At 41.9% G+C, this 24,826-nt stretch overlaps 1 protein-coding gene across 4 annotated transcripts in view; it reads right to left on the reverse strand.

The window, feature by feature from the left end:
- The window catches only part of SIEL (ARM repeat superfamily protein), a 51,918-nt gene extending 34,670 nt beyond the window's left edge, over positions 1-17,248 (reverse strand). For all 4 annotated transcript variants that reach the window (XM_087398887.1, XM_087398880.1, XM_087398872.1 and 1 more), the window contains exons 1-2: positions 16,185-17,248; positions 15,923-15,997 (exon numbers count right to left, since the gene is read on the reverse strand). In XM_087398887.1, the coding sequence (XP_087255013.1) occupies positions 15,923-15,997; positions 16,185-17,171 (1,062 nt within the window). In that variant the 5' untranslated portion in view covers positions 17,172-17,248. The remainder of the gene's footprint in view (positions 1-15,922; positions 15,998-16,184) is intronic.
- Positions 17,249-24,826: the final 7,578 nt, after the last annotated feature.

Below are 24,826 nucleotides of genomic sequence, written 5' to 3' on the forward strand. Positions count from 1 at the left end.
TCTTTGAACCGCTCCAAGAGACGAAGGTTGGCATTTACATAGACCAACCTATCAAGCTGTGATGTGCTCAATCTGTAACATGATACATGATTACATCACATAAAACGTAAATATTTTGAACTAAAACGGGCGAAATCGCCATTTTGAGATTTGGGCGAAACACGCGTTTCGTTGGGAGCGTTTCGTATTGTTTCGAAACGTTTCGGCACGAAACGTTTCGTCCTGTTTCGACAGGACGAAACGCGTTTTCATGTGACTATGGTATGCAAAATGGGAGGTATCTTCTTGGCACCTTCCACTCTTTCAAAAGGTGCTTTACCTGTGGATGTGTGCACCGTATTATTGTAAGCATATTCTAGCAAAGGCAAATAATGCTCCCATTTGCTTTTGTGGTCTAAGACATAGCATTTAAACATATCTAAGATGGTAGAGTTTTCCTACTCCGATGGTCCATCGGACTGAGGATGAAAAGATGACGAAAAATTCAGCGTAGTGCCCATATTTTCAAACAGCCCTCTCCAAAAGAGGCTGGTCATCCTCGGATCTGTATCACTGATTATGGATTCAGGCATCCCATGATACTTGAAGACATGCTGCAGAAACAATTTGGCCATTTGATCTGCTGTAATTTTCTTTCTTACTGGCACAAAGTGAGCTTGTTTGCTAAACCTGCAAATTATTATCCACAATTCATCATGTCCAGTAGGAGTATGTGGAAGATCAAACACAAAATCCATAGCTATGCTTTGCTATGGTTTATCCGGAATTGGCAAAGGGTGTAACAACCCAGGTGCCTTCTGCCTGTCAAACTTTACTTTATGACAAACCATGCATGTTCTCACATATTCTTCCACATCTTTCCTCAAAGATGGCCGATAAAAGTATTGCTCCATTGCTGTAATTGTTGTAATTCTCCTATGTCCTGCATATAAAGGAGCATGACTTTTCATTATGACTTTCTGTCACATCTGATCAGTGACACAGAGTCGTTCATGCATCAAAATGAAACCCTCTTTCAACATATAGTGATCATGCCTTTGACCATCAGAAAGCTGATCATAAATAGTTGAAAAATCAGCATCATTAACATACTGATCTTTCATCACATCTAACACATTTGCAAGATGATAACGGGTTCAAAACACAACTTTTGCTTCAGCTCTTCAAAAGCTGCATTTTCCTTTGGTCCCCATCGAAATGGTACAGCTTTCTTCTGTAAAGCATGCAAGGGAGAAGCAATTTCTGCAAAGTACTTTATAAACCTCCGGTAGTATGAACACAACCCAAGGAAGCTTCTGACTTCATGCAGATTTTTCAAAATTGGCCAACTCCTTATTGTGAGAGTTAAAATAATGATGTCAATCTAATGTGCAAGGGGGCAGCAAATAAATGAAGGGTAGTACAATAAATGTGTACCAATTGTTAAGGTACAAAGAGTGGTATGAATAAATGAGGCCCTAACATTAGGCGCCGTATGTATGTATGCAGTTTTCAGTTTTAATGCAAGTTACTCTTTTGGCTTCTCAACGTGTCTCTTCGCTCCTCTCTTTCTCTCTCTCTTTGATCTCATTTTCAGCAAGCTTCCTCGCACTTTAACATGGTATCAGAGCAGGAAGAGTGCATGAGAGTTGGATAGAAGCGATCCCCTCGCGATTGCGCACGGTTTGACGCGAAGAAAGTTGAAAGCGGATTCCAGAAAGCGAAGATATGAAGATTTTGCGTGTTCAGGTTGTTATTTGATCAGAAAATTTAGTTTACAAGTAAGGAAAGGAGGAGCCCAAGTGAAGCAATGCAAGGGAAGAACACGTGCAGAAATTTTGCACCCAAAAAGTGACGAAAATTAGGGTTTCGAGCCCTAAAACGAAGCGTTTTGAAATCGCATTGTAGCTGCCCTGTAGGAGAGGTCTTCAGCATCAGCATTCACCAAAAACAGTATGAAAAAAAAAGTCAAAAAATTTGGGCGAAATCTGAAAAATCTCGAAATTAGGGTTTTTTGTCATTTTGACCTTAAAAATGGAGGCGTTTTTAGGTCGCCCTTGTTCAGCAGCAGTCTATGAGGCAAAACGACCAACATTGAAGAAGAAATTCTGAAAAAGTTTCAAAAACTTTAAAGAAAATCTCGAAATTAGGGCTTCTGCAATAAAAATTGATGAAAATCAGCCCCAAATCAGAGGGGTTTTGCTTCAGCAACAAAGGAGAAGGTCCTTGCTATGAAGTAGATTTGAAATCAACCCTAAAAGTGGAGAGAATCAGCCCAAGGAGGTAAAAGATCCCGGAATTAGGGTTTCTGCGCAGTTTCCAACCCTAAAAGTGATGAAAAATCAAGCCCCAAGTGGAAGAAATCAGTAAATGGATCTGAACTATCTCGAAATTAGGGTTTCAGCCCTAGTTTTGAACCTCAAAATGGAAGCAAACAGCCCCGAGATGATGGAGAAAAGATATGCCCTGTTTTTGTGATGAAATCAGCGCTGTTTGTGAAGAATTTTGAAGCCACAAGTTTTGTGGAACAGCGTGGGCATGTTGGATTGAATTTCCAGCCCATGAACGAAGTGCGAATCAGCCCCAAGAAGGTGAGAAAGCAATCAGCCCTGTTATGGCGAGAAAGTGCCCAAGTTTGATGGGTAGAAACGCCACACAAGTGACGAAGAATGAAGCCCTTGACTCCAAGGAAGAGATGCAACAGCCCGCATGGCTTGATTGAAGATCAAGCGAGAAACAAGTACATAAGAAAAGGGGCAGCCCTATGGTAGGTGAAGCCACGAAGAGAGGGCAGCCCATATGTGTTTGCAAGACGTGTCAATGAATGAAGAAAAAGACCAGCCAAGAACAGCCCAAGATTGAGTGCCATGAAGGCATGAAAGTGAAGAAGATTTGCAGCCCAAAAGACCAGCCAAAGACCTCTAAAATTGAGAATTTGAAGACCCCAAAACAGTAAGGTATCCGCTGCGTGTTTGAGGTGTATTTTGGGGTGATTATTCTAATTTGTTGCTTGCTGTAATTCAGTCAAAATGGCGGACAGCAAGGTTGATTTTGTGCTCCCAGAAAGTGGGAAGCTTGATGGCAAAAACTATCCAATTTGGAAGTTTAAGATGAAGAATCTCTTAAAGTTGAAAGACTTGTGGGAGATTGTAGAAGGCAAAGATGAAAGGCCTGATGTGATGAAGCCAGTAACGGTGCCCAATATGACACCTCAAGAAAAGAGGGCTGAGGATAAAAGGTATGAAGAAGAACTTGAAGTTCAAGCAAAATTTGATAAAAGAGCTCAAAAAGCTCTTTGTTACATCAACATGAATGTGAAGGACAGCATCATTCCTCAAATAAGTGGTGCTACAGCTCCAGATGAAGCATGGACAACTCTTCAAACTCTATTTGAATCAGGAAATACAACAAGGTTGTTGTTCCTTAAACAAAAGTTGCATGCTTTTAAGAAGGAACCAAATGAGCAAATCACTGCCTATTTGACTCGTTTGAAAGATATCACTGACCAATTGCTCTCAGTGGATGAGGTTGTAACAGATGTGGATATGGTAAGCATAACCATGAGTGGGCTTACTATGAATGAAAGCAATTCACCATGGCAACATTTGGTGACTTCCCTAATGGTGAGGGAGACCACTCCTAACTTTGAGGAGTTGAGTGCTCTCTTGCTACAAGAAGAGTTAAGAAGACAAGGAAGCGGGACGAAGAGTTCCAAGAACAAAGATGAAGCATTCACCATGAGAGGAAGACCATGGCGTGGCCGTGAAAGAGGTGGATGGAATCGAAACAATGAAAGGCAAAATCAGGGCAGGCATGAAGAAGGGGGAGATTCGAACTCCTCCTATCAAGAAAGAAGGCAATTTACCCCTTGAGGAAGAGGAGGATATAGAGGCAACTTTTGTGGAAGAGGACGCAGCTCCTACACTTCAAGAAGAGGCCCGTGTTACTATTGTGGGAAGGATGGTCATGTGGAGAGTGAATGTCGCATAAAACAGCATGCACAACAATCAAGAGGGAGAGGCAGAGGCTTCTCAAATTGGCAAAGGCAAAATAGCAACAACTTTGCGGGAGAAGGAAATCAGAATAATGAAAGAAATAGCAAGGATGAGTTTTTGTTGATGGCTGATCATACAAAACAGTCCCACTATCGTGGGGAATGGTATGTCGATTCGGGTGCCACAACACACATGACCAGCAATGGTGATTGGTTTTCTCAGTATGTTGATGAAGAAGGCAATAACAAAGTGTTTTTGGGTGATGATTCCACACAAAACATTCACGGACATGGCGACATACCTATCAAGCTCAAAAATGGTGAGATTGGTACTCTTAAAAATGTATTGTGGATTCCTAATTTGGCAAGAAATTTGCTTTCTGTGGGCTGCATAACAGATCAACACATGAGTGTTGAGTTTTTCAAGCTAGTATTGATGTCTCAAACGGAGCAAACCTCTCAGCTTTGGCATAGGAGGTATGGTCATTTAAATATGAAAGCACTTAAGTATTTATTTGACAATGGCATGGTCACAGGAATCCCAAAGATTGGTGAGATACCGGGTGTATGTGAGCCTTGTGCCTTGGGCAAGCATGCAAGGACTCCATTTCCAAAAGCAAGCTCATGGAGAGCAACGCAAAAACTTGAATTGATACACTGTGATTTGTGGGGACCGGCTCAAGTGAATTCACTTGGTGAATCACGTTATTTTATGTCCCTTATTGATGATTATTCACGCAAGTGCTGGCTGTATTTTCTCAAAAGTAAGGGTGAAACTCTTGATGTGTTCAAGCAATGGAAATCTTATGTGGAAAATGAAACAAGTATGAAAGTGAAGACTCTCCGCACAGATAGAGGAGGTGAGTTCATGTCAAATGAGTTTGATTTGTTATGCAATGAAAGTGGTATGTTTCATCAACTTACTACAGCTTATAGCTCTCAACAAAATGGAGTAGCGGAAAGAAAGAATCGCACTGGGGTGGAAGGAGCACGATGCATGCTCAAAGATTCAAGATTGGGACGTAAGTTTTGGGCAAAGGCTGTCCACACAGCCATATATTTGCAGAATAGATCTCCAACAAAAGCGCTTGATGATATGACTCCTGAGGAAGTCTATTATGGTAAGAAACCAAATGTGTCTCATCTTCGTGTGTTTGGATGCTTAGCATATGCTCATGTGCACAAGCAAAACAGGCAGAAATTGGATGATAAATCAATTAAGTGTATCTTTATTGGATATGCAACATGTTCAAAGGCTTACAAACTTTATGACCCTGTGAGTCAGAAGGTTATAATCACACGTGATGTGTTGTTTGATGAGACAAAGAACAGCGCTGATTTTCATTTGGTGGAAGAAGATGAAGATCCCCTCATTTTCTTTGAGGTTGATGAAGATACGTGCGACAAGAAAGATGAAGGATTCAAGGCAGCTCAAAACAGGCCAGCAAGTATCAATGAAGGCATTCCGCCTCAAGATGTGCATGAAACAGTCCCAAATATTCCAAATGTGGTTCCCATGGATGGTGTTGATGCAGACAATCCACAAAGTGTGAAGAAATTGCCCAGATGGTATATTAAAACTATTGAAGATAGTAGTACTTTGGAGCAGGCTGAAAGTAGCAATGATGGGCTGAGAAGATCACAAAGAATCAAGGACAAAGGTACGTCACATGTGAACTTTGCTTTGATGGCAAAAGTTCTTTCTAATGATGAACCCACTTCATTTTCTGAAGCAATCAAAAACAACAAATGGAAAGAAGCAATGGAAGAAGAATACTCTTCTATCATGAAGAATAACACTTGGACACTTGTTGAGTTACCTCATGGGAAGCAGGCCATTGGTACTAAGTGGGTTTTTAGGATCAAGTACAAGGCAGATGGCACCTTGGACAAGTACAAGGCAAGGCTGGTTGCTAAAGGTTATGCGCAAAAAGAAGGGATTGATTATAAGGAGACATTTGCCCCAGTTGCAAAAATGACAACCATACGATTGGTTTTGGCAGTGGCCACTCATCATGGGTGGTCTGTCGCACAAATGGATGTCAAGTCTGCCTTTCTCAATGGCATTCTTGAAGAGGAGGTATATGTGCAACAGCCCCAAGGCTTTGAAGGAGAGGCTTGTGTGCAAGCTTAAGAAGGCGTTGTATGGCTTGAAACAAGCTCCCATGGCATGGTACTCAAGGATTGATGAGTATCTCACAAAGAATGGCTTCATGAGGAGTAAGAATGACTCCAACCTTTATGTCTTTCATGAAAATGCAGATTTATTGTTGATCATTGTCTATGTGGATGATTTGGTAATCACAGGAAGCAACACCTCATTGATTAAGCGCATAAAGAAGAGCTTGTCAATTGAATTTGACATGAAGGATTTGGGACAGCTTCATTACTGTCTTGGTATTGAAGTTTGGAGGCAAGAAAATAGTATGTTTCTTACCCAATCCAAGTATGTGAAAGATGTACTTGAAAGATTTGAAATGGCTGATTCAAAAATAATGCACACCCCCATGGAATTGAATGAGAAGCTAACCTCACGTGTAGATGAAAAGAAAGTGGATGGCACAGGTTATAGGAAACTGGTTGGCAGTCTCATTTATGCTACTATCACGAGGCCGGATATTTCATATGCAGTGAGTGCTCTAAGTCAGTATATGGCAGATCCAAAGGAAAGCCACATGAAGGCAGCAAAGCGGTTGTTGAGATACATGAAGGGCACTTATAATTATGGTCTCGAATTTGTTGCATCTTGTGATTTATTGCTGGCTGGTTATTGTGATTCTGATTGGGCCAGCAATGTTGATGACAGAAGATCTACCTCAGGATATTGTTTCTCACTTGGTTCTGGAGTTATTTCATGGAAGAGTAAGAAGCAGCCCACGGTTGCTTTATCCTCTACTGAAGCTGAGTATATTGCAGCAAAAAGTGCCGTTTGTGAAGCAGTGTGGCTGAGGTGCTTATTGGCTGAAATACATGAAGTACAGGTAGGTGCAACAGTGATTTATTGTGACAATCAAAGCTGTATTCAGATTGCTAAAAATCCAGTATTCCATGCACGGACGAAGCATATTGAAATTCATTATCATTATGTTCGTGAGAAGGTGCAAGCAAAGGAGATAGAGCTGGTTTATTGCTCTACTGAAGATCAAGCAGCAGACATGCTTACTAAAGCATTGTCTCGAGATAAGTTGGAAAAATTCAGAAACATAATGAATGTAAAAGAGAACAGATTGATCATTAAGGGGGAGTGTGAGAGTTAAAATAATGATGTCAATCTAATGTGCAAGGAGGCAGCAAATAAATGAAGGGTAGTACAATAAATGTGTACCAATTGTTAAGGTACAAAGAGTGGTATGAATAAATGAGGCCCTAACATTAGGCGCCCTATGTATGTATGCAGTTTTCAGTTTTAATGCAAGTTACTCTTTTGGTTGGTTGCATGGCATGGTCAGCCTCTATCCGAAGCTACCTGGGAATCCGTGTACCAATTGCGGAGAGTGTTCCCAGACTTTATCATCGAGGACGCTGATGTCTGAAGAGGGAAGGAATGTTACGCTCTAGCCGAGGTAGCATGACCTCGGAAGAATCAGTCGACATTTTCTTAAAGGATCTATGTTTGTAATTATTTGTTTGCACTTCATGTAAATGATCGGGAGGGAATTAATGTCAAGGTCCTAGGTGAGGGTTGATAGCACCAGACTAGGTGGATCTAAGGCTAAGGGCCTAATGCAAGGAATGTGCCTAGGGGCAAAGGATATTAAAGCATCCCAAAAGAGGGGTGAAATGTTGCATTAGGAAGGCCCTATGATGATGACATGTGGCATCTAGATCCATCTAGGGAGATGGGGCTTGTTGAAGCTAGAGAGAGAAGAGAATGAACTGTTCACGTATGCTTTTGGAATTTGAATTTTCTCTGTCAGCTCTCATGCTTCAGCAAGGTTGGCTGGGAGGAAAGATATGGTGCTATTCCCTGATTTGTCTGTAGTTAGAAGTCAGTGTCTAACATATAAACAGCTGGTGAGAAACAAGAAAAGCATATTTCTCAAGAGCAAACAACTTGAGAGTTTTGAGAAGCTAAAACAAGATCCTAAAATGGTTTTTAGAAATCACATGGCAGCAAACCTCAAGAGAGGAAAGCATCATGGTACGACATGATACAATTCATCAAGGACCTCTATAAAAGGAATAGGGAAGAGAATGTCAATCGTGACTTTTCTATCAAAAAAGCAAATGATGCCATAACAGAAAAAGACATGGGAAAGGGTCTGAAAAAGATAGCAAATGGAAAGGGACACACAAGGGTTAGTGGTAGAGATGCTAACATGGAGAGGAGAGAAGACGAAGAAAATGCTCACCAAGATTATAAATACAGCTTTAGAGTAAGGGCACCCCTCAGAATGGTAGCTTACTAGGATTGTACCGATCCACAAAAGGGGGGGGGGGAAGGGAAAAACTATCATACAATCAAAATGAGCAGCCTAATGGCCAAGTCATAAAGCGCTATCCTTGAGCAAAAAATCAGCATATGGGCGGAGGCACACGGGGTCAGGGGACCATCCCAAGCTGGGTTTAGCCCCAAACACTCAACAATATACCACTTAGTTGCCATAAGAGCTGCATCGGAGGGAGCCAAGCATAAGAAAGAGGCTGCCTTTTGCTGCTTTGTAGATTTCAAGAAATCCTTCAACACAGTCCCACGTAAGACGTTGAGGTAACAAGACCTCAGAATGGTCAGTGGCCATTTTCCTTTGGAGGATCAATGTTTGTATTATATTTACCTGGGCTTCATGTAAATGGTCAAAGGAATCAGTGTCAAGGTCTTCGGTGAGGGCAACATGGCACAGACTAAACGAATCTAAGGTCGAGAACCTAGGTGCACCTAAATGTGTAAATTGCCAAGGGGCAAATGGAATTAATGTTATCCCAAGAGAGGGGTAAAAGAAGGGTGCATGGTAGGGGCTTCCAATTAAGACATGTGGCATCCAGATTCATCTAGGGAGATGAGGGCTTTGGAAAAGCTAAGCTTGTGAGAAAATGTACATAATGAATTAAGCAGGCTTCACTAGAGGTTGGCTGGGTCGAGAGATAGCGTGCCATCACCCGTGAATCAAAAAAAAGATTACATTCAGACTAGGGAGACGAGAGCATAGGTGCTTGACATTTGGTATCAAAGAAAGTGATCAAAAAAGAGGGATGAAGGTGTGGACGAACGATGCGCGCGGAACATCAGGCTGTGCTGAATTTTGGTTGGCGAGACTGTCGCTTGGCTTCTTTGTTTAGCCTTAGCAAGCTACAGCTGTGAGGCCATTAGAGGAGCAAGTCGAGGCTTACTACAAGCCTTTCAACTATGAGGACTACATCAACTTCAGAGTTACCAGCCGCGCAAGCCTCGACGCCCTCAGCCTCTATAAGCCTAGGGCTGATGCCTTCGTCGTGAACATGGGTGATGTCATGAAGAGGATTTGTTCTTGATCGCGCATGGACTGGGAGAAGCTTGTGTCTTGTGATCGAATTACATGGCGTCTCCGTAGTGTACATCTGGAAAGAAGATCCGGGTGTTTGGCGAGAAGAAAGGGACCGAGGCGCGATCTAAATTGGAACAGGCCAAGCGAGTCTGGCGTGCGAGCAGGAGTTCACGTTCGTGAAGACCGCCATAGCGTTGGCTTGTGAGTGGCTGATTTTAGTCGATATCAATCAATCGCAACGATCAATTGCTCAGTAACAAATTGACCACGAGGATTTCATAGGTGAGGTCAAAGGAAACTTTGCCCCAAGGTACAGGAACTCACGCCACCACATCAGCCTTCGATTGCAGTTCACTACGTTTGCAACAACCTGCAATGTGAGATTCAAAAGAGAAAGAGCAAATTCACAACAGTACCTGTTTATATGCCAAGTTGTGGGGGCTCAAGGGTCTCAAGATACAAACGGTGCTGGAGTGACCAGGGGGCTCTCTATACCTTTCTGAGTTCAGTTTGGTTATGCTATTAAATGTGTTTGGATTTCATGTTATTGTGAAAGTACAGCTTTGCAGTTGAAAGAGAGGATAGTCGCATGAATTTTAGTTGAGGTATTTGGGATTGCAGCAGTAGTTTTTTTTATTACTGAAATTGCAGATATTTCCCTTATATAGTAAAAAGGTATTTGTTTCGGTTGTGAGTATTTGGAGCTACGTCTCTGTACCAGTATTGGGTTTCAACTTATACATATCAAAATTTTAGCTGGATACAGTGTTTTTTTTTTTTTTTTTACCAATCGGCATAAAACCGCTTTTAGGAGTAGGTTTGGACACTGAGTTTTTGGTAATGCCGTTTTGACTTATCAATGCTCCCGCTACATTCGTCATGCTTATGAACGATTTACTACGCCCATATATCAGAAAGTTTGTAGTACATTTTATTGACGACGTTCTTGTTTTCAGCAAAAGTATTGATGAGCATTATGAACACTTGAGAATAGTGTTCAGTACTATATAAATAAAAAGAAAACTGTACTATGTATGGTAAGACTTGAATATTTAGGATTCTTTATTAGGGGGTGGAAATGGATCCAAAGAAAGTGGCTGCGATATTGACTTGACCTATCGCTCAGAGTTAGACCGCTTTGCGATCATTCTTGGTATTTGTCCAATTTTATCGAAGGCATATCAAAGGGTATTCCGAGATAGTATCGCCATTGACTGATCTGACCTCAGATAAAGTACCTTTTATATGGGGACAGAATCCACATGAAAGTTTAACACCATAAAACAAGCTGTGGTCTCAGGACCGGTGTTAAAAATAGTTGATCCCCAGAAACCGTTTTTCCTTGAAACTGATGCAAGTGGCATTGCGGTAGGAGCAGCTCTCCTCCAAGAGGAAAGGCCAGTAGCCTTTGAAAGCAAGAAGCTTTCTCCCTCTCAACGAAATTGGCCAGCTCATGAATTAGAGTTGTATGCTGTTGTCCATGCTTTGGAAACATGGAGACATTATTTGTATGGATCAGAATTTTATGTCTATATTGATCATGATACTCTGAAACATTTTTGTAAACAACCTGACTTGAGAGGCCACCAAGCTAGGTGGGCAGAACTCATGCAGGAGTTTAACTTCACGATTCAATACCGAAAAGGAAAGGATAATAAAGTTGTTGATGTGTTGTCACGCATCATGCATAATATGAGTTTCACGGTATTAGAGAGTGCTCTAATGACCGAGATTGGAGAAACTCAAAAGGTGGACGAGTTCGTCCAAAGTCTTTGGCCTAAGGCTCATGTGCTTAACCCGGGGAAAAGGGTGACCTAGCATGTAGAAAAGGCCAAACTTATGCAAGATATACCATAAGAGATGGTATGCTGAAAAGAAATGGCAAGGTAGTAGTACCTAATCAAAATGATCTCAAGTAGAGAGTCATTCAACAAGCCATGATAGCCCATGTGCGGGACATCCAGGAGTCAAGAAAACGTATGATCTCGTGAAACGAGATTTCTTTTGGCCAAAAATGAAAAAACATATTCACGAATATGTGACCTTGTTTTTCGTGTCAAGTAAGTAAGGTAGAGTGGGTGAAGCCACTCGGACTTTTACAGCCCTTGGAAATACCATTGGGTAGGTGGGAGAGCATTTCCATGGACTTTATCGTAGGCTGCCTACGACACAAGGTGGATATGATTCTATCCTTGTGGTAGTTGATTGTCTTACCAAGATGGCTCACTTCATTCCAACTAGAGAGCATGTTAGTGTCCCACAAGTGGCGGATTTGTTTATTAAACATATATTTCGTCTGCATGAATTACCCAAATCCATAGTGTCAGACAAGGATGTTAAATTTACCAATCTGCAATGTTTGAGACACTAAGGACTAAGTTGGGAATGAGTAGTGGGGATCATCCAGAAACGGATGGTCAGACGGAAATAGTCAACCAAATTTTAGAGGATATGCTTAGAGCATATGTTTCATTGAGGCAACATACGTGGAACAAGTGGTTGCCACTATTTGCCTACAATGATAGAAAGCATTCCTCTATAGGGTTCAATCCGTTTGAGCTGAACTATGGTTAGACCAGCAAATCCAACTACACTTGGAATACCTCAGAAAGTGCCTAGTGCCGCAAACTTTGTGTTTCAGATGTGGGAGATGCTAGCACTTGCGAAAGCTAACATCCGCAAGGCTATGGATAGAGCTAAGGCGTATGCAGATGAAAACAGCTCCGTTAAAGAATAAAAAGTTTTTCTTAGAGTTCCTTCGCACTAGTCTTTGACTGCAGGAGAGTGTGTGAAGTTATCACCCTGATATTATGGTTCGTGGTTAAATTCTAAAAAGAATAGGCAAGGTGGTCTACAAATTAGAATAACCACAGGGTTGTAAGGTGCACCTTGTGTTTCATGTTTCTCATTTAAAGAAATTTTTGCATGCAGGTGACTCACTAATCGAGGGTGTTGTTTTGTTTCAGGAGATAGAGGATAATGCAAGGCGCAAACCAACAAGAATCCTGGACCGAGGAACAATGCAATTACACAATCGGAAGATACCTACGGTGTTGGTTGCATGGCATGGTTTACCTCTATCAAAAGCTACTTGGGAATCAGTATACTAGTTACAGAGAGTGTTCCCATACTTTATCATCAAGGACGTTGATGCCTGAAGAGGGAAGGAATGTTATGCTCAAGATGAGGTAACATGACCTCGGAAGAGTCAGTGGACATTTTCCTTTAGAGGATCAATGTTTGTATTATATTTACCTGGGCTTCATGTAAATGGTCAAAGGAATCACTGTCAAGGTCTTCGGTGAGGGCGACATGACACAGACTAAACGAATCTAAGGTCGAGGACCTAGGTGTACCTAAATGTGTAAATTGCCAAGGGGCAAATGGAATTAATGTTATCCCAAGAGAGGGGTAAAAACAGGATGCATGGTAGGGGCTTCCAATTAAGACATGTGGCATCCAGATTCGTCTAAGGAGATGAGGGCTTTGGAAAAGCTAAGCTTGTGTGAAAATGTATGTAACGAATTAAGCAAGCTTTACCAGAGGTTGGCTGGGTGGAAAGATAGCGTGCCATCACCCGTGAATCAAAAAAAGATTCCGTTCAGACTAGGGAGAAGAGAGCGTAGGTGCTTGACACTGGACAAGCTCCAAGTCCCTCAAGAACTCAGAGAAGCCACATATTGATTCTATGAGAAGGTGTTAGCCAAATTAGCGCAGCCACTTGTGGATGGGTCGTGCTCGAAAGGAAAAGCTGTCATAAGACATAGGTGTTGGAAAAGTCACCTCCCCATCTGTAAGCCCCCATATGAGGAGAGCGTCGGGGAGGTAGACTTAGGGTTAGGGCTGCCATATGGGCAGCATATTGGCTGCCATGTGGGTAGCGAACTCAGAGGGGAAACCAAGAACATGGGGTTACCACATGGGCAGCACATGGGCTGCCATGTGCGCAGCACATACAAGAAGATACCTGGCAGTTTCAAGCCAACATGATGGACAGCAGTGGTACGAAACTGCCACGTGTTGTTAGCGATTGGCTAGAGGGGATTGCACAGGAATTCAACAGACGATGATGTCAACAACTGTATGTAGCCGTGGAGCAGGCTGTACGCAGCTGCAGGAGCAGATCTATGGCTTGGACAGGTCTGCAACAGGAGCAGGGTACTGGCAGCATCAAGGCGACTGACTGGAGCATGTGCAGGGCCAAACAGAGGGCCTGGAACTGCTCCGTACAGGGCAGATCTGCCTGGGCCATTGGCTGGATGCCATGTGGCCAGGCAGGACCTGCAAGGCCTCAAGAAAAGAGCCCTGTCAGGTCAGTTTTCACAGACCAAGGGGCTGGGCCCCAGTCGGTTGTGGAGGCTACAAAAGTCAGCCAAGATCAAGGTTGGCTGGTCGGTGTTCTTGGAGGGGCATTTACCATATAAAAGGGGAGCCCTTGGGGCTCATAACTCAATGCCCAGGGATCCACTAGAGGAGCAGATTGGACATGCAGAGAGCCTCCTCCAAGGACCAATTCAGGGACAAGGGAGGTGGTCATCAGCAACTGACAGAGAGCCCACAAGGATCAAGACCCTTTCAGGGACAAGAGAGGTGGTCATCAGCAACTGACAGAGAGCCCACAAAGATCAAGACCCTTGGCTGTCTTCCGGGGAAGCAAGGAGAACTAGAGTCAGGAGAAGCTTGGTTCTCACCATTGGCCGACTGCCAAGTAGCAAGGAGGTCAAGTCCTCTAGGCATTCACTGACTCACAGATAGCTGTTCTGGAGAATAGCTTGGAGGTGTGTTTGTCGGCACGGTGACTAAAGTCTACAAAAGCTCGACGAGGAGCATGCAGGCATAGGGATCTAGAATTGCCACGGAGGTAGTAGGACAACACCTTTTGGTAAGGACCGAGGACCACGATTTGGCGGGACTCTGGGGTCCTTTTCTATTGGACGGAAATATATTTTGTTGGTTCTATATCTCTGTTGAGGCATTGTCTATTTACTGGCTTGCACATATGTATGTTGAGTACACAAAGTAAAGAAGTTTCTGGATTCCGTACTCAAATATATCTGTGTGAATTTATCGGCTATTCTATCAATCTTCCGCTGCGGGTACCCTCTGTTGTGATTTCTGACGGAGGGGTCAAGCAAGGCTACCCCTATCCCCAACCCTTTTTGGTCTCTTTATCGATGATCTGGAAGAGTGGATGAGAATAGACAGCAGAGAAGGCGTTCAGATTGCACGATATGATCTATTAGATGCGTAGTCTTCTTCGCAAGAAGCGAGAAGGACATGCAAGCACACGATGCACTGGGGAGAAGAAAATAGTATGGGAAACATGGTCCCATCCATCTTCAAATGTATTTTTATCCTATTTCCTTCCCATCATGTGCTAACAGTCAAAGAACTAGGGATGGGTTAGGCAGGACAGGATACATGGCATCATTTCATGTGTTTAGGAGTGGAGATTAGGACTCATGTCATCATTCCTTGCTTTCTAATCCCTAGAAAAGGGGATCCCATTCTGGTTCCCAGGGTCTTGAGGCCAGGTCCAAAATGGAAGAAAAAGTGGCTGTTCCCTTCCTAAACCCATCCTAGAGGGAGTAATGATGACAAATAGATTCTGATCCTTAAACCATGCTAGTCCCATCCATATGCTAAGGTCCTTACACACCACAAAATGATACAAGGAGTTTTCTTGTATGACTGTTAGGCTCAATTCAGAAACAGGCGTGGACAACAGATGTTCAGAAAGAACATGTCCGCATTTCGAGCGTGCGCTCCTGGATTCACAAACCAGGGGACAGGTTTAACACAAATAATAAATGTTCCCACATTAGTTACTAGGTATGAATGGCATGGTGGTAGGGTCCTTGGACTGTGGGCAGATTGTCAGAGGTTCGAATCTTATTTGAAGCACTTTAGCTTGTTCTTTTGTAGGCGGACACCCTCATGGGCGGTCTTGGGAGGCTGCCCAAGAAATTTGCCTTTTTCTCATGCCACGCAGGATTGCCGGCAGACGTGTGTGAAACTCTTGCAACCTAGCTTTGAAATCTTATTGGTCGAGATCCGTTTTTCATTCATGTCTGCGGACGAGTGTGAATCCAGCCTTAGCTAGCGGGGAATAGTAGAACTAGTACTGAACAACAAATCTGTTAAACAAGTGTACTGTGGTCAATCCAAAACGTGATGCAACATTAAAGGCCAGACGGCCCCTTCTCAGAGCATCGTAGGTCATAAATGAAAAACCTCTACTAATGAGCCAGACACCTGTTAAACCCATGTTTACCAAACATGATGCAACATCAAAGGCAAGAGGCCCAACATGACAAGTGTCTTCTTTGTGCAAACTTGGTTCAAACTTCTTAAACCCAAGCTTACAGATGTCAATCCCACCATCCCTCTTGCGCTGCCCAAATCCATTGCGCACATCACGAAGTCTTAGCAAAGTCGAAAAACCCAAAGAATATGAAGTATTTGGTCTAATGGCAAAGTAGTGCACCTGTATAAAGGCATCATCATTACTTTGATCTGAGCCTGATCCTTCCTCCGGTTGCTCTTCTAACCACAAACCAATCTGATATTTTGTTTCAAGAAAGGTTTCAGCGCGTTATCATTACAAAATCCATTATCGCTCCGGTTGCTCTTCTAACCACAAACCAATCTGATATTTTGTTTCAAGAAAGGTTTCAGCGCGTTATCATTACAAAATCCATTATCGAACTTGATTGCGTAAGATCGGACATCCAAGATGTTTTTCTCACCACTTGAAGCGCAAGCGAACGCACTGTTGCGTGAAGGTCTCCAAGAAGCACACACGCCGCGACATAGCAACCTTTCGTCAAGGAATAGCCTTTGCTGCGGATAATTATTAGGGATTTTAGAGCGGCCGTTCTCACAATGACGTCGGGATCCCGCGTATACTCCTCAAATATGCGTATTCTCATGTCGTTTGATTCCTTTCCAGAAACAGTTGGAATCCTTTTAGCACCTGGATCTGTAACCATAGCCATTGCGACCAATAGCAGGACATGAGCTCTAATGAAGGGGTTACGACTGGCTAAAAGTTGCGTGAATTGTGGATTCAATGCATCCAATTGAACAGCCCCAGTTTCTTCCGCAATCCGGTAGAGGGAGCGCAATATTTGAAGCTTTAATGTACTGCTTTGACGGCAGCTCAAAGGCAAGCCTTCTGCTGCAATGTAAGCTTGGAGAGTCTGCACTAACAACCGAGCCTGTTCAGTTGTTCCCAGTGCAACTGAGTCTCCTCTCGTAGCAGCGTTTTCCGGTGCAGACTTCCTGCAAAATTGGCAGCTGGTTTCCAATTCCTCTCCGGCTTCCATGCAAATCGAAGCATCGTCTTTGTCCGCTTCGTGAATTTTCCCCGAGTCAAAAGCGTTACCGGGCTCCTGGGACTTGCAACACATAATCGCAAGCGAAGCGAGAACTCTAACGATGAGCTGCGCAACGTGAGGATCCTCTTCCCTCCAGAGGTAGGAACGAAGAGTCTCGCCGAGGAGGAGTCGTTCCTGGAGGGCACAAAGCAAATCCAAATGGGAGTGGAGGCAAGAGAGAGCGTGCAAGCGGGAACGGCAGTCGGGATGGTACAAGAGGGAGGAGAGCGGGAGCAGAAAGGAGGGGAGGTGATGAACTTCATAGTCGTGAAGCTGAGGGAGAGAGGAGCTTGAGGAAGGAGAGAGAAGGTTGTCGCCATAGCCAAATCTGTGGAGGTGCTCCCTGGAGCGCTTCATGGCAAGCTTTTACTCTTTGCAAACTCCTTTCCCTTAAGTTCTTCACTTGGCAAACACAAAGACATTAGTCCTTGGGAAACGAGAACACCCAAAGACACTCTTGAAAGAGAAGGGGAGTATTCCCAAGTTTGGAAAGCCATGGGGTCTTATTCCTAAGTTTGCTTCATTCCAAGCTTACATCAACTGCTCCAAGTGCCCATTGTTCATTCATGGTTCTTCCATCTCCTTCACTACATAGACGATGTCTTCACTACCGCCCCTTAGTCATCCCGTTGCTAATTTATGTTCACGAGCACCCTTTCACATCTCCCCATCGCTCCACCTTCTTTAAAGGCCAACTCGTTCCTCGTTGACCGCTTCCCTTAACCAATCGCCTCACGAATGTAAGGCCAACATGTCTGTCATGTGGAAGGTCACCCCGAGACATCTCCTAACATAGCTAGCCTCCAACATGACCTGGTAAAAAAGCTCCGACTGCCATGGACCTCCTCAGACCTTGGCAAGCTTGATTTACCAATGATCCGGGACCTCGTGCTCTCAGTGACGTATGTTTGTATCTCATGTAGTTCTGTCCCTCATACAAGGTGACTTTTTTTTGCTCATGAGTGTAGGCCTTGGGCTTTATGCCCATTTTTTGGCCATCGTTTTGTATCTGGACTCTTTTCCTAGGGTCTACCCTCCTTTTAATAAAATTCGACTTTTTATCGCCAAAAATACATGTGTGTGTGTGTATGTGTGTGTGTGTGTGTGTGTGTGTGTGTGTGTGTGTGTGGAGGAGGAAATAGAATTTTGGAAGATGGCCACCCAGTAGTCATCATCGGGCTGCTAATCCATGTGGAGGAAATAGAATTTTGAAAGATGGCTATCACACCACCCAGCATGCTAATTTTTTGGCCATCGTTTTGTATCTAGACTCTTTTTCTAGGGTCTGACCCTCCTTTTAATAAAATTTAACTTTTTACCCCAAAAAATACATGTGTGTGTGTGTGTGGAGGGGGGGGGGGGAGAGGAGGAAATAGAATTTTGGAAGATGGCCACCCGGTAGTCATCGTCGGGTTGCTAATCCATGTGGAGGAGGAAATAGAATTTTGAAAGATGGCTGTCACACCACCTGATATGCTAATGTATTTGAAGGAGGAGATAGAATTTTAAAAGATGCCTGTCAGTTGTGGTTCACACCACCTAGTAGTCATCAAGCTACTAATTTATGTGGAGGAGGAAATAGAATTTTGACAGATGCATGTCAGTTGTGGTTCACACCACCCGATAATAATCAAGCTACTAATTTATGTGGAGGATGAAATAGAATTTTGGAAGATGGCTGTCTCATAACGATGTCGTTCACCCCACCCGGTAGACATTAGGCTGCTAGTTTATGTCACCTCTAAGGTTGGTTCACACCATCCAGTTCCCTGCCATCCTAGTAGGCCCGATGGGTCCGGACACCAACACAAAAAATTGGTATCACGGCCCATGCAGGCTGCCAACTCCTCCAATCATTACATGATTGGCCCATTCCATCTCTTCCAACTACTACACCAATCACATGTTGGTGGCATAAATTACCAGCCTGATGACTGCCGACTGGTGTGAACCACCACACCCTGTGGCCATCCTCCAATTCTATATCCTCCTCCATGAGTTCACATGCTGGTGATTTTGTGGGGCATGTGTGCATGGTCAACTGTTGGGCTCCTTCTCTACAGTAGGGGCCAACCCAAAAACTAGTTTCTAGGTACGAGCTAACGAGGACAAGGTGGTTTGCAAACTAGGCCCTAAGTTTCTTTCTTTCAAATACTTTAAGAAAAATCCAAGTTTCCTTGAGAAATTTAAGGTACTAAAGACGAATTGAGAAAGAACAACCAAAAAAGGGATTGACCAACAAATGTGGTGTGCTTCCTCCAAAATTTTAGAAAACTTGAGAAGCCCCATATATCATGGTGTAGGAGACTTCTTGTTCTACAACCCTACCCTACCCTTACTATCCCTTAAGTCCCTTGAGGTGAGAATTTCCAACCCCAAAAGGTTACCCCTTTGCAACTCTCCTTCACATATTATCGCCTCTCTCTTAACTCGGGCCCCTACAAATCTCTAAACTACATAATGCCTTGAAGTCCTAAAGAATACGTAACAAAACTACCCATTTTCTCACTTCATCCATCCTTACACTCAAATCCTTTCTCTTTTATCTTTCTCCTTACCATTTGATCAAAAGTCTCATCATAGCCCTTCTAGCTAGAGCCCACGTAGTACAAGGATATTTGTAACTTCCAAACACCTTTATCCATACAAGGAAAAGATCTTGAACTTAAGCCCTTCTTCTTGTTCCATGTAATATCCTCCAAGGCACCCTCAGTGTCAAGTTTACCATAGTCCTTTAGGTTGTGCTCATTGTTAGCTGATGTCACCACAACGTCTACCATGCATGTATATCATTTGATATAAGATACTACATCCATAGGATATGGCCATGTTCTAGTTGCCAAAAAGTAGTTTTTATTTATTTGCAAAATGTTATGCTTGGCACATAAACAAAGGTAAGCACCATTTTAAACTTGCAAATATGCACGGTTTGTGATAATCTTAGACAATACTATTAGTACTATCCTTAACATAGGGGGTAGTGGAAATGTATGAATGCCTTTGCTTTTATTCCATTTTTGAATTTTAAAGGTAATGTCCAGGTACCTCACACCCCCTTCTTATAATAAGGAAAGTAGAGATATAGACCTGTAAATAGAAGGGGAGAGGCAAACTCCTCCAATTGAGCCCTCATTATTATCCCCCCCATATTGGGCAACATCAAGAATTGATTTTAGTTCTTGCCAAATATGTACATGATCTTTAGTTCTATATGTACATCGACAAAGGCAAGCCCTGTTCTAAACTGACATTTACATGCTTCCATGCGATCTTGGGCATTTTGTTCACAATAAAGGCAATAGAGAGATAACCTTGTAAAGGAGAAGGGGAACTCTCCCAATCATAACCTCATTATTATTATGCCTCCTTATATTAGGCCCCCTTTTTATCTCGCCTACATTAAAACTTTGAGAGTCGATGGATGCAACCACTTAGATGAATCTATATACTATTCACAATACACAGTAGAAATCCATGTCTCACAATAAAGCTAAATAGAAAGAAGGTAGCATAGTAGCAAAAGAGAGAACAAGGAGGAATAGCTAGGGAAAATGAAGATTGAATGGTTAAGGAGAAGAGAGTCAGGGGAGAGGCTAAGTCAAGTGTAGTAAAAGGAGAGAAGGGGTTAAGTTGAGAGGCTAAATTGAGGGATATGGGGTGGCCCTAAGCTCACAAGAATGGAGACAGAGGGGTACAATAGATTGTAGGAGGACAAGAGAGAAAGTAGGGGTAAGGTATGAGCAAAGAGGCATCAAGAGACAAAGAGAGTGAGATAGTCCCCCCCCTCGGGCAACCCAATGCAGGGTTCATGATCCCCAAAGAAAAATCAAGCCTCTCCTCTTCATATTTTAACACCTCTATAATTGAAACCCTACTAAAAGAAACTCATAAGATTTCCCTTTTTTGTTGATAGAAGGGGCATATTAGTCCTCTCTTTATGTTAATTAAGCTCATCCACAAGTGGTGCATGATAATACGACATTGATGTCGTACTTCTTGCTTGCAATGAGTGCAATGATAGTATACAAGTTAATTGTTTCTCTATTCGTCTTCATGTTACGAAATTGTTATTTTGATATTTCTTGCTATGGAAATTATTTAGTCATGTGACTATGGTAGAGTATTCCATAGGAGTGCATTGGGCACGGCGGGGATTGTAGTGGATGCTTTGTGGGGGTTTAGTTGGACGCCTAATTACCTATGTTTTGCTAGGCTAGATGGTTAGCATTATGGGTGATTCCATGTTAATACTAATGTCACTAGTGTTACTGGTGTTATTGCAATTGGTCGCAAGGTGTGTATTTTGATGTCTTGATATCAAGTGTACAATTGTGTTGGGATTAGTTGGTGGATTCACCAATTGATTGTAACAACTAACACAATTGGTGACTTGAGCATAGATGATGAGTTGGATAACGAGGAATAGAGATGGTGAAGATGATTTGGATTGATTGAAGTATCGAATGGTTGCCACCAAAGGCCATGGGCCATATTGTAAAGTAATGAATATTAAGCCATGGGCTAATTTATTTTATTAATTGTGGATGAGGGCATATTAAGCCTTGTGATATTTTAAGCTCATGGAGCTATGTTGAGCAATATTATGGACAAGGGATGCTTTTGGATGTACTATTATTGGCTCTTTGCTTTTTGGGAATTACAAATATATATACTCTAGATGGGAAGCAAGAGCCACCATATAGGAGGGGGCAAATTTGACCCCATGCAATGTCGCTCTCTCTTTCTCTTCTCTCCCCTTTGTAACAATGGTATTAGAGCCTAGTTATGCTCTAGCCTGCCTGTGGGAGGCAAGAGACATGATTTTCTCCAATCTGATAACATAGTCATTCTCAGAATTTTCTTCCTGATCATTTTCGACTACTTGATCGCAAGGTTTTAAGTTCGTATGGAAAAGTTGTCAAATATGCTTTAAAAATCAATGCTACAATTTCAATTGACTTGCACTAGCTTGTTCAAAGGGTATGTGCTAATTCTTTTGAGTGGTTGGATCACTATATTCTGACTTGAGGTAAGAAATTTGTGGTTGTTCTTTTCACTGCCTACTATTAATGAATTGGTAGAAGCAGTTTTTGGATAGGAAGATGAATAGCCACGACTTGAGATGACTTAATCTTAGGGCATGAGGGCAGAAAAGATTCATATTCTTATAGAATGAATGATATTTGAAGTAATAGTAGCATCATGTGTTTTCAAGAATTGAAGTCGTATGAAAATCGCAATAGGGATGTCGCTCTCTTAAGCAAAAGACCACGGCTTTTTTATTTCAAAGAAAGCAATATGATTAAATCAAGAATCGAGAGCCATAGGAGCGCACTGGACGTGACGAGGTCCTAGTGGATACTTTGTGGGGTTTAGTTAGGACGCCTAACTACCTATGTTTTGCTAGGCTAGACGGTTAGTATTATGCATGATTCCATGTTAATAGTAATGTCGCTAGTGTCACTGGTGTTATTGCAGTCAATCGCAAGGTGTGTATTTTGATGTCTGTATATCAAGTGTAAAATTGTGTTGGGATTAGTTGGTGTGATGATTCGTCAATTGATTGTAACAACTAATACAATTGGACGCTTGAGTACAGATGATGAGTTGAATAATGACGAACAGAGATAATGAAGGTGATTTGGATTGATCAAAGTATCGAATGGTTGCCAAAGGCCACGGGCCGTATTGTAAAGTAATGAATATTAATAAGTAGTGGGCTAATTTATTTTATTAATTGTAGATGAGGGCATATTAAGCGTCGTGATATTTTAAGCTCGTGGAGCAATGTTGAGCGATCCCTCTAATTGCGGACAAGGGATGCTTTTGGATGTACTATTATTGGCTCTTTGCTTTTTTAGAATTGATGGGAAGCAAGAGCCACCATCTAGGGGGGGCAAATTGGACCCCATGTAGTGTTGTTCTCTCTTTCTCTTCTCTCTCCCACTTGTTTCCTTGTTCTTGGTTTCTATGGTTTTGGTAAATCATGAATTTGTGATCATATTCAATTTAATTTTTGTAACACTTCAACTTGGACACCTATCATTGCCATATGTAAAGGGAAAACTTATGGGCTAGTAATTGACGTTCACTTGATACACATTTCGCTTAAATGAAGATGAATAATCAAGATTTCTAGCAATAGTCAATGTGGGAAGAACAATGAACATACAAATCTTTAAAACAAGGCTATGTTTAAATATGGTGGCTAGTACTATTCTTCAATAAATCATTCCTTCTATCTCTACCCTAAACCCATTAATATTTTTTTTATTCTTTTCAATCAACATCCTTATGTTATCAACATAGTATACCTATACATAAAACTAAGATAAGGTTGAATGGTAGCATGTGCATCAAACTCATATTTGCATCACTTAGTTGATACTCTAAAAAATTAACACAACATCGTGAGAGGAGACAACATGAAATAGTGTTGGATGAAGCTCACCATTTGCTCACCATTTAACTCCTTTAAATAACCCTAGCAAACTGAATGGCCATTATTAAAACATTTTATCTATACTAGATTTAAGTTCTTGAAAATGACATATCTTGGCATACCAATAAACTAGTCTTCACTTTCAATAATACTTGATGAATTTTTCTTCATTTTTATGAACAAGTTACATGGTAGAGAAAAAGCTAAAAGCTTCCTTTAGAACTTGCAAGCATTCAACTCGTATTCACAAGTTTCAAAGTCATATCTCAAGTTATGCTTAGTAATTAGATCTGTATTACATTGCAACAAGAAATAGAGGGACTCATAGTATGAGCAATCGAGTATGGGCTTGCTATGCTCGCACATGGTTAGTCGTATTCCATTCATGTGACCAAAGGCATGACCATCATGCATATTCTTCAATAATAAAGGCTCCTCATTTGGGGGGTGTGAAAAGGGGGGGGTATAAGTTGGGATGAATAGAAACCTAAATAGAGGAGGTGAATTTTTCTTTTTTATGGTGTTAGTATTTCTTTACTACCTTACTCCTACAACTTTATGCAGTCTAGTGTTAATACTCCATGAGTGACTTTTAGGAGATGATGTTCAAGTAATGCTATGGTTGCTTGCATCTTGCTAGACCAAGACACACAATGAGCATTCAACATGAATGTGTATCTTAAAATAGACTCACATTTGGGCCTCCCCCTTAATCTGCATCACAAAACCCCTCAAGCTATGGCTTTTTTCATTTGGGCCCTCTTTCATATATGCCAACCTATGGTTGGTTGTCCCACTAAGGTATCTAAAAATTTGCTTCACTCCATTCCAATGGTGGACACATGACTTTTCCAACCATGAACTAGCTCACAAGAACTATTCATAGCAAATATCAAGCCATGTTGATGTTTTTAAGTAGATGAGCTTACCAATGGCATGTGGCTATAATGAAGGATATGAAAATGATGCACTTTCCAACTTTTGCAATTTGCACCCAATCTCATAGTTATACTTAGAGATATAGCATCCAACATTCCAAAGTAATCCAAAATGGAATCAATGTACCTTATTTAGCTAAAAAATATGTCCTAAATAAAGTAATATCCCTAGCAATTAATGTAGCCAATTAATTTTCGTAAGAATCGTCACATTTGCTATCACATTAAAAAATGATACTGAATTTGTCTTTGAGAAAATACCTCTTACAGCAACTGAATAATTAGTACCTAACTTGGAAAAACTTGCAAAATGTTGCTTGCTCAGATCTTATCACCCATGTTTTGGAGCTTAGGACCTATTCCCATTACTAGTTATAAAGCACTAATTAAGGCTCTTAATAAAGTGTCTACATCAGTGTGCATTCCCATTATCATTTTTAGAATGTAGTTAAGTTAAATCTCCTAACTACTTGTTGAAAATGTTTGTAAATGTAACCCCTTCAAAGTAGGTACTTTAAGGACTTTTAAGAAGAGAAAGAGTTGGAATCATGGTCAAGATCAACTAGGAACTATACAACATGGGCACTCATTTGAAAGGTCTTGAAAAGAAGAATCCATGGTGACCTTAACTT

This window comes from Dipteris shenzhenensis, chromosome 3 (assembly GCF_047967505.1).
Source record: "Dipteris shenzhenensis isolate YYH24624 ecotype China chromosome 3, Dip_SZ_1.0, whole genome shotgun sequence".
Classification (NCBI taxonomy): Eukaryota; Viridiplantae; Streptophyta; class Polypodiopsida; order Gleicheniales; family Dipteridaceae; genus Dipteris; species Dipteris shenzhenensis.